Genomic DNA, 13,828 nt, shown 5'->3' with positions numbered 1-13,828 from the left:
CCGAACCTGTCACCCTTCCTTATTTAGCGAGCCTGATTCGAGCATCGATGATGGAAGTAAATGATTGATTCGTTAATTGGGCTACAACATTTTATGCGAGTTTTGTAGATGGTCTGAAAGCTATAAACATTCTTTCTGGAATAAGTTTTGAATGTTAAACGAGAAGACGGAGGGAGCGTAAGGAAAGCATCCTTCCAAAATCCAAAGTAACACATGTCCGACTGCAAGACATTCAAAGTTGCATAATGAACCTTTCTTGCTCTTATCAATGTGACTTTTCAGGCCATACGTGTCCAACGAGGTTGTCAGCAGATAGACGAATTAGTCCTACTATTTATTTATATATTAATAAACTGCACTAACAACAAGTCGATCAAACCGTGTACTGCTGTCATATATTTCTTCCGTTCTACTTGTTTGCTAGCAATGAATAATCCAGGGTGTTGTCCAATTGCCCACTCTGCTGTAAACATGCCAAAGGATTGGAATGAACATTCATTTTAGAAAAGAAAAATAAAGTTCACAATGAATTTATCCACTTCTAATTTTCGAGAAGAGTCTACCTCCTGCAGCCTAGTAGACTGGTAGGTACACCTATCAAAGAACCTTGACTGTTGATTTTCCATGCTTGGAGACAGAGACTTCAGCATCACCAGAAGACGACTCACCCTAGTTGGTCAACACCATCTCCACTTCTCCAGTGGGCCGCCAGTGGCTACATGTAGATATAGATGACACTGCATCATCTTCACATAAAAGAAAACGAACAAGCAGGAAGGAACCCAGCCTTTTTGTCAGCTTAGTGTTGGCGACATGGACTGGATCATTGGAGCAGGCTCTGCACCTACGAGTAGAGAGAAGAACTGAACCATTTTACGTGTTGGCTTCAATGTTCTGCAAAAGGTTTGGATCCTTTACTAACTATAAAACCAGATTATTTAAAGTAAAGCATGGTTAATTTTATCATTCCCATTTGCTTCCAAAGTTCAATAAGTATGAGCTGTCTCGCTCTTTGTTGAAGAATAAATGACTGGTTAGAAAGCAAATTGTCCCCAACGAGCAACAATGACTACCAGTTTGCGTAATTACATGTTAGCAATAAGTATGTAAGAGTATATTTTGGAGATGCTTAGTGTCAAAGCCTAAGGAAGTTTAACCTCTGAAGTTTTGTAGTGTCGCATGTCCCAAAGCAAAATATGGGAAGAGTGTCAAAACGAAACGAGGATAGCAATTCAGATGGTAGCCCACTGTTCCCACCAGCTCACCTGCGGTAGCTCCAATAGCTCAACAGCTTGTCAGTAGCATTACCACGATTATTGACAGAGCTGTTCCGTCCACATAATTTAAATGCTTACATGCCAAAAAGAATCCAACTCATTGATTCCTCCAACTACATGTCAAAAAGACTACCGCGAACAAATGCTTTAGAATCAAGTGGAAGCCACCGTTCAAAAAGTACAAATGCAGTGGAACGCATCGAGTAATGGTTTCGTTATATCTTTGAAGATGTTTCTGTAGTTGGTAGAAGGATTGCTTATGTAGTTGCCATCTTTAGACTCTTCAAAAATTCTGATTTGTGCATCATTAAGTAACCAAATTTACTAAAGTTATTGATTTTTTTTTTGCACAAAAACTGATTTTTTTGTCTTCTTTAAACCTTTCTCTTTTTCGTCAAAATACAGTACAGACACATACGTAGATGCTCACATATACGCATGTACACTCACCCATATGAATACACACGCAACTCTACCCCTATGAGTACCTCCGAGAGACTGAGCCGAGCCGATAGATGTCAAGATTGACGAGGTCACCACTGAAAGAATAGCACGGATTAATTCCTGAAATAAATTCAGAAAACTGCGAGCACCTGTGTCGATTCGAGGACTTGAACTTGGGTGGGCATGTTCCACTACAAGCAATCTTACCCGCTAAGCTATATTTAGTTTGCCTTCTTTAAGCTTTTTGACAATTCTGATTTGTGCATCATTAAGTTGATGTAACCAAATTTACCAAAGTCATTGGTAAACAATTTTAATCACTGGTGAGTACTCTCTCTTCTCCTTGCCTCCTCCATGTCTGAAAAGCCAGAGCTGAATCAGATTGCGACATCACCGGCTGTTGGGGCTGCCCTTAGTGCCGTCGCTGAGTCCACTCGTACTAGTAGCTAGTGCCGTAGCACATAGCAATATGGGAAAAAAAAAAGTTCCATTGTTTGATAACGACAGTAGAGAGGAGACCGGGGAATGAAGTCCACCAGCATAATAGACTCGTTATAGCTTAGTGCCCTTGAAGTGGAGGACCTTGACTTCCCCGTTGATTTATTTTTAACTCCCGAAACACAACCGTAAATGCTCACATATATACATACATACACTTACCCATATAAATACACACAATTCTACGTATGCGAGCACCTCCGAGAGAATAGGTCAGCAAATCGCCTACCACGCTAAAAGTATAATGCACTTAATTTCTGGAATTATACATCACAAGAAAACTGGTTACCAGGTGAGCTACTCTTAGTTCCCGACATTCCATGGCACATTATTCAAGATATTGGCCATTGTTGCGTGAAGGTAGTTGATTATATTATACATGTTTAGAAATTGCTCTTGAAAAGGTTTGGAGCCTGACCGATTTTGTGTATGGTTTTGGTCCCACACCACAAAAGGTGTTCCTTGACCTTTAAAAGATCTTTCCAAAAATAAATAAGAACCACCATGTTTAATTTGAACATGTGGTAAAATCTTTGAACTCAAGTATTTGTTTAACTTCTTACATGTCTAACAAGTACTAGTAGAGGGGAAGCCCCTTCTGTTTTCTTTAAAAAAAATCTGCTTACGTTTCAAAAAGCGTCCAAGCCGTTGATTCCTCCAACTATATGTAGCCGAGACCGCGAGGAACTCTACATCTCTCATCTCATCTCACCTCCTGAGTCTAGTCAGTTATGCTAATGAATCATGGTCTGAGCTTCCGTTCCCTTGTCCTAACACAAATACAAGCACATACACCAGTGACCAGCTTTCCAGATCAAAAACCACCGGGAGCAATGGTAGTATCCATTCGGTCTCTCCTACTCGCCATCGTCATCCTTCAACCTTTTGCTGGTGCTCTGACGCCGGCTTCCATGGCAGGTCCTGCAACCGCCACTGCCACAACTAACGCTGCGGTGGTCAGTACGGACCACCTCGCGCTCATGGCATTCAAGTCCCTCATAAAGAGTGATCCATCGCAGGCTTTAGCGTCATGGGGAAACCGGTCCGTTCCGATCTGCCAATGGCACGGTGTGGCGTGCGGTGTCCTCGGCCACCGTCGTGGCCATGTTGTTGCACTGGACCTTGCTGAGCTCAACCTTCTCGGCACCATCTCACCTTCAATCGGTAACCTCTCGTACTTGAGACATCTTAGCCTCCGCAGGAACCGCCTACATGGAGTCCTGCCTCCAGAGCTTGGTCATCTGCAGGAGCTGAAGCACTTGAGCCTCAGCTACAACTTCATCGAAGGGCAGATCCCGGTGTCGCTTTCAAACTGCAGCAGAATGAAGAACATGTTGCTCTACAGCAACAAATTTCGAGGACAAATACCAGGAGAGTTGGGCTCGTTACACAACCTTGAGGTACTCGCTGTTGGAATTAATAGACTCACTGGAAGCATCCCATCCAGCATTTGGACCCTACTGAATCTGCAAATGCTCATCGTAGAATATAATAATCTTACAGGAGAAATCTCGCCAGAGATAGGCAACCTTGCCAATCTTACCGTGCTTGGCTTCGGTTCCAATCAATTCTCAGGACCCATCCCTGCCTCAATAGGAAACCTTTCAGAACTGAACTTCTTTAGCTTCTCTACAAATAACCTCACGGGAAGCATCCCCCCACTCGAAGGCTTGTCATCCCTCACTGTGTTTGAACTAGATAGAAATAACCTCAAAGGGAGAATCCCGGCATGGTTAGGAAACCTCTCATCATTAGTTACTTTAAATCTTGATAGAAATAGCCTGGAAGGGAACATCCCAGAAGCACTAGGAAACCTTGGCATGCTTACAGTTCTGTCTCTATCAACTAACAATCTTCAAGGGACCATACCTCATTCTATTGGAAACCTTCATTCCCTTCAGAATCTTCATATAGACTATAATAATGAACTAGAAGGTCCTTTACCACCTTCAATATTCAATATGTCCTCTCTTGAAGTTCTTGACCTACAAGGCAACCGCCTAAATGGGTCCTTTCCACCTGATTTGGGCAACACTCTTCCGGCACTCCAATTATTCCTAGCAAGTGAAAATCAATTTCATGGCTCAATCCCACCCTCCCTGTGCAATGCCTCTATGATTCAGTGGATTCAAACAGTAGACAACCTTTTATCAGGAACTATTCCTGATTGTTTAGGTGTCAACCAGAAGAACTTGTCAGTGCTGACCTTTGCGGAGAATCAGCTAGAAACAAGAAATGACCGTGATTGGGGTTTCATGTTTAGCCTGACTAACTGCAGCAGTTTACAGCTATTGGATGTTGGTGACAACAGGCTTAGAGGTGAGCTACCAAATTCAGTTGGCAATCTTTCCAAAAGTATGTGGTATTTTGGCGTAAATTTTAACAGTATAACAGGAAACATACCTGAAGGGATAGGGAATCTGGTCGGCTTGAATTTCATTAATCTGGGTAACAATCTTTTTGACGGCCCTATTCCTGACTCACTGGGGAAACTCAAGAAGCTGAATCGATTGTACCTTTCAATCAATAATCTTTCAGGATCCATTCCATCAAGTATCAGCAATCTTCAAATGCTAAATTTATTAAGCCTTGGAGGCAATGCACTTGGTGGAGAAATACCCCCTAGTCTAAGTAGTTGTCCTTTGCAAGTATTGGATTTGTCATACAACAGCCTTACAGGGTCAATACCGAAAGAACTTTTCTTCATATCTACCATGTCTGATTCCCTGCATTTAGAACACAATTTTTTAAGTGGATCCCTACCATCCGATGTGGGAAATCTAAAAAATCTTAGACTACTTGATTTATCCGATAATAGATTTTCTGGAGAGATCCCATCATCCCTGGGTGAATGCCACAGCTTGCAGCATTTGAATACATCTGGAAACTTCATTCAAGGAAAAATTCCGCCATCACTTCAGCAACTAAGAGGCCTCCAGGTACTTGACCTTTCCCATAATAACTTGTCTGGGAGCATCCCAACGTTCCTTGAGAGCATGAGTGGACTTGTCAGTTTGAATCTTTCATTCAACAACCTGGAGGGTGATGTTCCAAAAAATGGAATTTTTAGCAATGCATCGGCTGTCTCGATTGTGGGAAATGATGGCCTATGTAATGGAATCCCTCAACTGAAGTTGCCACCCTGCTTGAGCCACTCTACAAATAAAAAGAAGCCAACATGGGAGCTTGCCATAACAATATCCACTTGCAGTGTGATTCTATTTATCATATTAGTAACTACAGTGTTGGTACACCACTACCATACCAAGAAGGAAAAGTCAAAGGCACAAATACCACTTATCAGCGAGCCGCATATGAGAATTTCTTATGCTGAATTGGCCAGTGCAACAAACAGTTTTGCTTCTGAGAATCTAATCGGAGCAGGAAGCTTTGGCTCAGTCTACAAGGGAAGTATGACAAGCAATGGGCAGCAACTTCTTGTTGCTGTGAAGGTGCTCAACCTAACACAACGTGGCGCCTCTCAAAGTTTTTTCGCGGAATGTGAGACTCTGAGGTGTATTCGGCATAGGAATCTAGTGAAGATATTGACAGTGTGCTCAAGTATTGATTTCCATGGTGGTAACTTCAAGGCCCTTGTATACGAGTTCCTACCAAATGGAAATTTAGACCGCTGGGTACACCAACATCCCATTGAGGATGGTGAACATAAGGCCACAGATATCAGCTTGAGAGCGCAAATTGCAATTGATGTGGCATCAGCACTGGAATATCTTCATCAAAGCAAGCCTTTGCCAATCATTCACTGTGATCTTAAGCCAAGCAATGTTCTCCTTGACAGTGGCATGGTTGCTCATGTTGGGGATTTCGGACTTGCAAGGTTTCTACATCAGGATGCAGACAAATCAAGTGGTTGGGCATCAATGAGAGGAACAATTGGTTATGTGGCCCCAGGTGTGCTCTATTTTCTATAGTTCATTATCCTCTTATAATATATTCAACCATGGCAGCTATAACTATAATTTATGCTGTAAAAAATCTAATTTTAAGCATACCTTTTTGTTTATGTTTCTCTTACTTAAATAAGACTGTCTTCATAAATACTCATTTTCCTTATAATAGAATGGAAAATAGCTAGAACATGTAAAAGCTTCCCACTCTTTAAATGTTATGTTATCAAATGGATTTTGAACAGTAATATGTATATACACATATATAAGTTGTGCTCCTTTGTTCATTGCAGAGTATGGCCTCGGTAATGAAGCCTCAACTCATGGCGACGTGTATAGCTACGGGATACTATTGTTGGAGTTATTCACTGGAAAAAGACCAACAGACAGTGAATTTGGAGAAGGCCTTGGCCTTCACAAATATGTAGAAATGGCACTGCCAGACAGGGTGGCTACTGTGGTGGACAAACACTTGTTACAGGAGATAAAAGATGGTGAAGGGAGCGCCTCAAACTCCACAAGAGTTGCAGACATGAAAATTTCTTGCATCACTTCAATTCTACAAGTTGGGGTCCAATGTTCAGAGGAGATACCGACAGACCGCATGGAAATCACTGATGCTGTTAAAGAGTTACAGGGCATCAGAGACAGACTTCAGAAACATCTATGCAGGGAAGAAACACAATTGAGCTGAGGTATTCCAATGTCTCGCTATTACTACATGACAACCACATGGCACCTTGCTAAATCTAACCAGACGGTAAACGACTGCATCCGCTGGACCTTGCTATTGGGGAAACCAGGCAACCAATAAACACAACAGAAGGTGTTGGAAGCTGGTATCTCAGCAACTTCTTTGCTATATTCTATCTAGGACGGGGTTTCACAAAAGGATCGACCTTGTTCCCTATAAGATCCTAATGTTGTAATTGCTGTTCCAGTTAAATTATTTAATTATATCGAGCGACTGTCATGGACATGATTAGTTGATTACCACTACGAACAGGCATATTCGCATTTCCTTTCGCCATCCATATAGGACACGACAATTTCTAGTTCATCGATTTTGCTAATATAACCGGAGATGCGCTGGGAAGGGAAGAGCCGTTTACCTCCTCCCCGAGATCAATGCGAGGCGTATTGCAGAATTAGCCGCCGCGCGCGAAGCCGAAGACGGCGCGGGCCAGGCAGGGGGTCGTCGCCGGCGGCTGCTGCGCGGGAAACCCAGGATCGGTTGCGGCGCTGAAGAACCCGCAGAGGCGGACCCGCGCCGGGGGAAGGGGAGCGGCGGCTCGAGGAGTTCGCCGGCGTGAACAAACCGCTCCGAGGGCGCACCGGAGAGGCTAGAGACGAGACGGAAGAGGCATGGATGCGGAAGCAGGCTTGGGCCAGGCTTTAGTTGGGCTGTGATCGATCTGTAGAGTAGTAATCATCTGGGCCTTTGGCCTCTTCTTCTCATTTTTTAAAATTTAAAATTGCCCACTGCATTCTCCTTTGGCGGCGCGGGAAGCAGCCAGAGTAGGCAGCGGTGGACATACCAATAGATCTTCAACGGGATAGGCTACTATGTCCTCTCTCACGTTAGTCTTAGGTCACGAACACCGTCTCCAATCGTATATGCGACAAGAACTTATTACCTTGAGAAATGCTTAGGAAACATAATGAAATTATGAAGAGAACACACTGCCGTGAGCTAAAATATGAGCCTAATTTCCAACCTCAAATCATAAAACTATTCATGTTACTCCCTCCGTCTCAAATTACTATTGCCATTGCTCTCGTTCAGCAATCCAAAAAAATTTGGAGCGGAGTTGCTAGGCCTGCATGGATGGAATTGCCTCGGCGCCCGGACAAAAACTGAAGCCAAACAGAACCTGGCTGCCATTACTTCGCGTTGTCAGCTGCATGCAAAGAAAGTCTACTTGTCTTCCTCGCAGTCGCATCTACCTGCATGCCGAGGAATACCTTCACGCGTGCCCGAATGAGCGAGTGGATGGCAGGGGACGGAATGGCGGCGGACGCGGTGCTGGTGCGGACGGCACGGCGCTGCTGCGGGTGCGACGGGCGCGAGGACGCGGCGGTGGAGGCGCTGCTGCAGTGGCAGAAGGTGAGCGACCTCCTCATCGCGGCGTCGCTCCTGTCCATCCCGCTGGAGCTCCTCTACTTCGCCACCTGCGCCGCGCTGGCGCCGCTCCGGCGGGCGCTCCTCCAGCTCGGCGCCTTCATCGTCGCGTGCGGCGTCACCTACCTGCTCAACGCGCTCTCCTACGACCGTCCGGGCTCCCGCCGCGTCCTCGCCGCGCTCACCTCCGCCAAGGCCCTCGCCGCGCTCGCCACCACCGCCGCCGCCGCCTCCCTCCCCGTCTGCTTCCCGCGCCTGCTCCGCATCGAGGCCCGCGTGTCCCTCCTCCGCGCCAAGGCGCGCCAGCTCGACCGCGACCTCGCCGCCGTCCGCCGCCGCGAGGAGGCCGTGTGGCGCGTCGTCCGAGCCGTCACCCGCCGCGCCCGCGACTCCGCCGGCGCGCCGCGAGCCATCCTCCGTACCACCATGCTCCAGCAAGCCGCCGCCCTCGGCCTCCACAACTGCGCCGTCTGGGTGCCCGTCGCGGCCGCGCCTCACCACGGTGGCGGCATGCTGCAGCTCACCCACCAGCTGCTGCTGCCGGACGAAGACGACAAGGCGCTCGACGGAGGCACGCGCGCCATCTCCGTCCGTCACCCGGACGTGGCCGCCGTACTGGCCAGCAGGGACGCCATGGCGCTCAGGCCAAGCTCCGTGCTTGCGACGGCGAGCGGCGGTGGCCTGCCGCTGGCATCCGCCGCGGCGGCCATACGGATCCCAAATTTCCACGGAGGGGGCAACGCATCAGAGCCGGAGAGCTACGCAATCTTAGTTCTGGTTCGTCGAGCTGACGATGATCACAGATCATCACCTCCAGGATGGAGCAGCCAGGATCTGGAGATCGTGCAGGCCGTCGCCGACCCGGTGGCCGCCGCGCTCTCCCACGCGGTGGCGCTGGAGGAGTCGCAGCTGATCCGGCAGAGGCTGGCGGAGCAGCACGGGGTGCTGCTGCACGCGAGGAGCGAGCTCGAGGCGGCGACCAGGGCGAGGGACGCCACGCACGCCGCGGTGCGCGACGCTGTGGCGAGGCCGGCGCACGCCGTCGTCGGCCTGCTCTCCGTGATGCAGCAGGAGGCCGCCGCCGCCGTGCTGCGCCCCGAGCAGAGGCTCGACCTCGACGCCGTCGCCCGGACAAGCGCCCTCCTCTCCTCCACCCTGGCGGACACCGCCATGGCAACGTTGTCGACGAAGGACAGCCATGACCCGCCTATCCTGGCGGCAAGGAGGCCGTTCGAGCTCCAGTCGCTGGTCAGGGACGCGGCCAGCGTTGCCGGATGCTTGGCCAGATGCCGGGGCCTCGGCTTCTCGCACCAGCTGGAGGGCAGCGGCGGCGCTCTTCCCGAATGGGTGGTCGGCGACGACAAGAGGGTCTTCCATCTCCTGCAGCATATGGTGGGCGCTGTGCTGAGCCGATGCCGCCGCCGCCTTGCCGCAGGCGGTGTCCTGTCGTTTTCGGTCTGCAGCTGCAATAGCATCGCCGGTGACGATCAGGACCGGATCCCAGGGCCAGAGCGAGCCAAAATCTTTGCTGGTGGCAACCAAGTGTTTGTCAAGTTCCAAGTTGGGCTGAACACAAGATCAGCGGAGAGTGATCATGGGAGTTTGCCTGCATCCTGGCCGCCACCATCCGGCCATGCTCCTGATTCCGGTGACGACGTGCGGTTAAGCGCCGCTGTGTGCAAAAGGATTGCACAGGTACTTATATGTGATTTTGTTTCATCACATTTATGATTTATATGTGGACAAATCAACCAATTTCTATGCAAATTATGAGTTGTATATATATAAATCTATCAATTATGAATTGACTCTAAATTTGTTCAGGTGATGAACGGAAACATGTGGTGGGCACCGGAGTCCGAAGAAGGCCTCGGAGAAACCATGACGCTCCTCCTGCGGTTCCAGCTGCAGCCGCCACTCAATCCGCACGTGCCCGGTTCAGGCACGTACCGGATCGGAGCCTCGCCGAGGACACTTCCACAGCACCACCACTTCAGCGGCCTGAGGGTCCTGCTCGCGGACGGCGACGCCGTGAGCGCGGAGGTCACCCGGAAGCTCCTCGAGCGGCTCGGCTGCTAGGTGGTGCCGGTGGCGTCGGCCGCCGACTGCCTGAGCTAGCTGGCGAGTGCCGAGCCGCCGTTCCAGCTGGTGGTCCTCCGTCCTCGACCTCGACGCCGCCGGCACGACCGCCGCGATGGATGGGTTCGAGGTGGCCCTCAGGATCCGGGAGCTCAGCAACGCCTGCTGGCTGCTGGTCCTCGTCGCCGTGGCGGCGAGCGGCATCGACGACCGCGTGCGCGACATGTGCCGGCGGGCTGGGGTGAACGGGCTCATCGAGAAGCCCGTCACGCTCCCGGCGCTGGGAGCTCAACTTCAGAGGGTCCTCCAGAGCAACTGATCCGATAGAGCTCATGTGTTGGGTTGCGTTACTTGGCATTTACATATCTAGGACGTTCTACGCATCAGTTTTACCTACCTGTAATTGTTGGAAAAATTGGGAAGTTTCGGTTTGTTTTAATCCATAATCGAGATAAATAATTCATAACGAAATTCATAATTTGAAATAGCATATTAAAAGTGCTACACATAGAAGACATGCAACCATCTAAAATTAAGATAAGAAGCACATTTTTCTTCTCATATGACGACAACATTTCTTTGCAATATGAAAATGTCTACAGAAGATGTTATACCCCAAGTCCCCTAGAGTGGGACCAGTGTCATTGACATTGGTAGCACTATTCATCGGATTAGTAGAGATGATACATTGATGGTGTTTGGTTCGTAGAATGGTAACATAAATGAAAATGGAATAGGATTGCTGTGCTTTCAACTATAGAACGGGCAATTACACTTTTTATTTGGTTCAACTACGGTAATGTAGGTAATGTAATCAGATAATATGTTTTCTGATTACGAAGAGGAAGGGATGGTAACAGACTTGTATAGTGGTGGGATTTGATTGCGGCGTTTACCGAATGGGCGAAAACAAAGAACTTTAACATGATTCATTAGCATCCATAATCCGATTGCGTTACATTTAGCCGAACCAAACACCATCTTTCTCTTTAGAGTATTTGGTAAATGGACATGATCTCTTTTGATGAAGTGACCTTTTGGTGTACGAATACGAGGCCTTTGGCGAAACATGAGACCATTAGGTGAGGTAGTGACCCTTTCACAAATCGTAATACTCACGCGCTATTGCCAGCTGTTGTTCGGCTGCTCACAAGCTCCGCGTGGATGGCACCTCCTCCTCGCCGCGACTAACGATAATGGTTTCGTGCTCCTCGCGCCCTCGATTGGGATGCGGACCAAGGTAAAGGAGGATGTAGAAGAGGGGTGGTGGTGCAGAAAGAGGTAGGGCTGGAGATGGGTGGCGACAATGCCGCAGTGTGCTATAGATTTAGGGGCATTTTGATTTGATGCCATGAGATTTTGCAAAAAAGAAAGTCAGTGTAGAAACATGTAATTTTTAGTTGGTCTTTTTACAAAAAGCTAAACGGTATTTTAGGAAGCTTTCTGGGTATGCGTTGGAGAAGAGCAAAAAAAATTCTGGAAATCTTCTCTCTCCTAAACCCAAAACTTATTTTAGGTCTTCAATTTTAGATATTCTACTATAGATGCTATAAGAAATGCAAAGTTTGTTCCTGACAAAGTGTCGATGGGTTAAAGACACATGTTAGAGTTGCACTTTGAGGGGGGACATCACTAGTTTCATGCGGTGTCCAGAAAATAGCACTCCAAATCTATGAAAATTCGCCAAATAGCACTGTTTATCAAGAATGGATCCATAGAATAGCACTACACTAACTTAACCCACACTTCTATTTAATTTTTGTTCATTTCTTCACATACAAATAGACCAAATTACCCATGCTGGACACATACACCAGCTTCCCTTTCTACTACTCCCATTCAAATCAAATAGCAAAAATAACAAATTTCACCATACCAAAAGCTAATAACAATATCTAAAAGTATGGCTCATGATGATTTACGGAAATAAATAACAGGAGCCAATAAATATGATACATATACATTTTGGGCTCAGAATAGACTCAGTTAATCTAATTACAAGTTGCTTGACGAATTTATATTATGGCTTATGATGTTATTACGGAAATAAATAACATGAGCTAATAAATAGGATAACATATACATTTGGTCTCAAAATAGACTCAGTTAATCTACATTACAAGTTAGATGACATGTGAGCCAATCAAGGGAGGAAAAAAAGGAATTACTACACTGGGAACGGTCCACAAACATGAGGGGCAAGTTGGTCTTTTGCATGTGATGAAGTCGTTGGGAGGAAATTAAAACAGGGAGAAATAAGAGCTAGCAGTGCTGTTGTGAATCTTATGTGCGCTTGCGGTGCTGTTTCATGAATATGTGAGTTCCCGGTGCTGTGTCCTGGACACCGCATGAAACAAGTGCTGTTTCCTGAATTCCCCCGCACTTTGAGGGGCCTTGATCAACTTTTAGGGGATCATCAATCTGTCCAATCAAGCTGTTGACATGGAATCTATCAACGAGGTGACAGTTGATTGGCAGGTTTGCCTTTCGTTTTTGTTTACTTGTATCTTGGTCAAACAATCAAAGATAGTCTTTACTTATCTTTAATAATGGATACTGGGAAGAAAAAAGAAATGATGCAATTAATTATTATTTACTCAGAATATTTTGATTACATTTGTTAAATATCTGAAGCTGCTACAGAAAGTAGAAGCCAACCTAAAAACAGCTTTGTTACTTTTTTGTTTTATAGAAACAAATGCTGGACCTAATTCCTTTAAAAAACTTTACTAAAGCATCTTAGCACTACGGGAAATAGAAAAATTGCCGAGTGCAAGGGGCACTCGGCGAAGGGCTAAAAACACTCGGCGAACCGTTTGCCGAGTGTAACACTCGGCAAACGGCACACGGCAAATTTTGAGTCGGCAAACACGGATTTGCCGAGTGTTCTGTGTCGCGCACTTGGCAAAGTCTTTGCCGAGTGGCCAGAAAATACTCGGCAACATTTTTTGCGAAAATTTTAAAAAAAAACAACCTCCGGCCAGCCACCACCACCGGCCGGCCGCCACGCACCGCCGCCGCCTCGACCCGCCGCCGCCGCCACCCCGCAGCCGGGGAAGAAAGGAGGGCGCCAGATCTGCCGCCGCGCCCCGACCCACCCCCGCCGGCCGCCACGACCCGCCGCCGCCACGACCCGCTGCCGTCTTGACATGCCCCTGCCCTCGCCCCGCGGCCGGGGAAGTAGAGTACTCGGGGAAGAAGGGGAGGGCGCCACCGCCTCGACCCGCCACCGCCGCCTCGACCCGCCGCCGCCGCCGCCGCCCTGCAGCCGGGGAAGAAAGGAGGGCGCCAGATCTGCCGCCGCCACGACCCACCCCCGCCGCAGCCACGACCTGCAGCCGGGGAAGAAGGGGAGGGTGCCAGATCCGCCGCCACGACCCGCCCCCGCCGGTCGCCACGACCCGCCGCGCCGCCACCCCGCGGCCAGATCCACCGCCGCCGCCCCGGGGCCAGATCCGCCGCCACCGCCGCGGTCGCCATGACCCGCCGCCGCCGCCGCC

General features: G+C 48.3%; 2 protein-coding genes and 1 long non-coding RNA gene across 4 annotated transcripts; 2 read left to right on the top strand and 1 right to left on the bottom strand.

Moving 5' to 3' along the window:
• Positions 1–273: 273 nt before the first annotated feature.
• LOC111256123 lies at positions 274–7,506 on the bottom strand. 2 transcript variants are annotated; one of them, XR_002676178.1, is made up of 3 exons: positions 7,240–7,506; positions 564–715; positions 274–463 (listed from the first exon to the last, which is right to left on the bottom strand). It is a non-coding gene; the product is annotated as an uncharacterized LOC111256123 (long non-coding RNA). The 2 variants fall into 2 exon arrangements; XR_002676179.1 differs by having other exon boundaries at positions 274–460.
• On the top strand, positions 3,135–7,126 carry LOC101773954 (receptor kinase-like protein Xa21). Its single transcript, XM_004951413.3, has 2 exons — positions 3,135–6,131; positions 6,421–7,126. Exons 1-2 carry the CDS (start codon positions 3,200–3,202, stop codon positions 6,819–6,821), a joined length of 3,333 nt encoding a protein of 1,110 aa, XP_004951470.2. The 5' UTR covers positions 3,135–3,199; the 3' UTR covers positions 6,822–7,126.
• A 629-nt stretch (positions 7,507–8,135) lies between the features above and the next one.
• LOC101755320 (ethylene receptor 4-like) lies at positions 8,136–10,647 on the top strand. The gene is given in 3 exon segments (XM_022826252.1): positions 8,136–9,944; positions 10,074–10,406; positions 10,408–10,647. Coding segments are annotated over 3 exon segments (2,382 nt in total).
• The last annotated feature ends 3,181 nt before the right edge of the window (positions 10,648–13,828 follow it).

This window comes from Setaria italica, chromosome I (genome assembly GCF_000263155.2).
Source record: "Setaria italica strain Yugu1 chromosome I, Setaria_italica_v2.0, whole genome shotgun sequence".
In the NCBI taxonomy this organism is placed as follows: domain Eukaryota; kingdom Viridiplantae; phylum Streptophyta; class Magnoliopsida; order Poales; family Poaceae; genus Setaria; species Setaria italica.
Note: the sequence above shows the minus strand (reverse complement) of the source record. Positions and strands in the feature narration are given on the sequence as shown.

Coding starts and splice junctions, on each gene's coding strand:
- LOC101773954 (XM_004951413.3), top strand. CDS start 3,200: ATGGCATTCAAGTCCCTCATAAAGAGTGATCCATCGCAGGCTTTAGCG. Junction 6,132..6,420: donor AATTGGTTATGTGGCCCCAG/GTGTGCTCTATT, acceptor TGTTCATTGCAG/AGTATGGCCTCGGTAATGAA.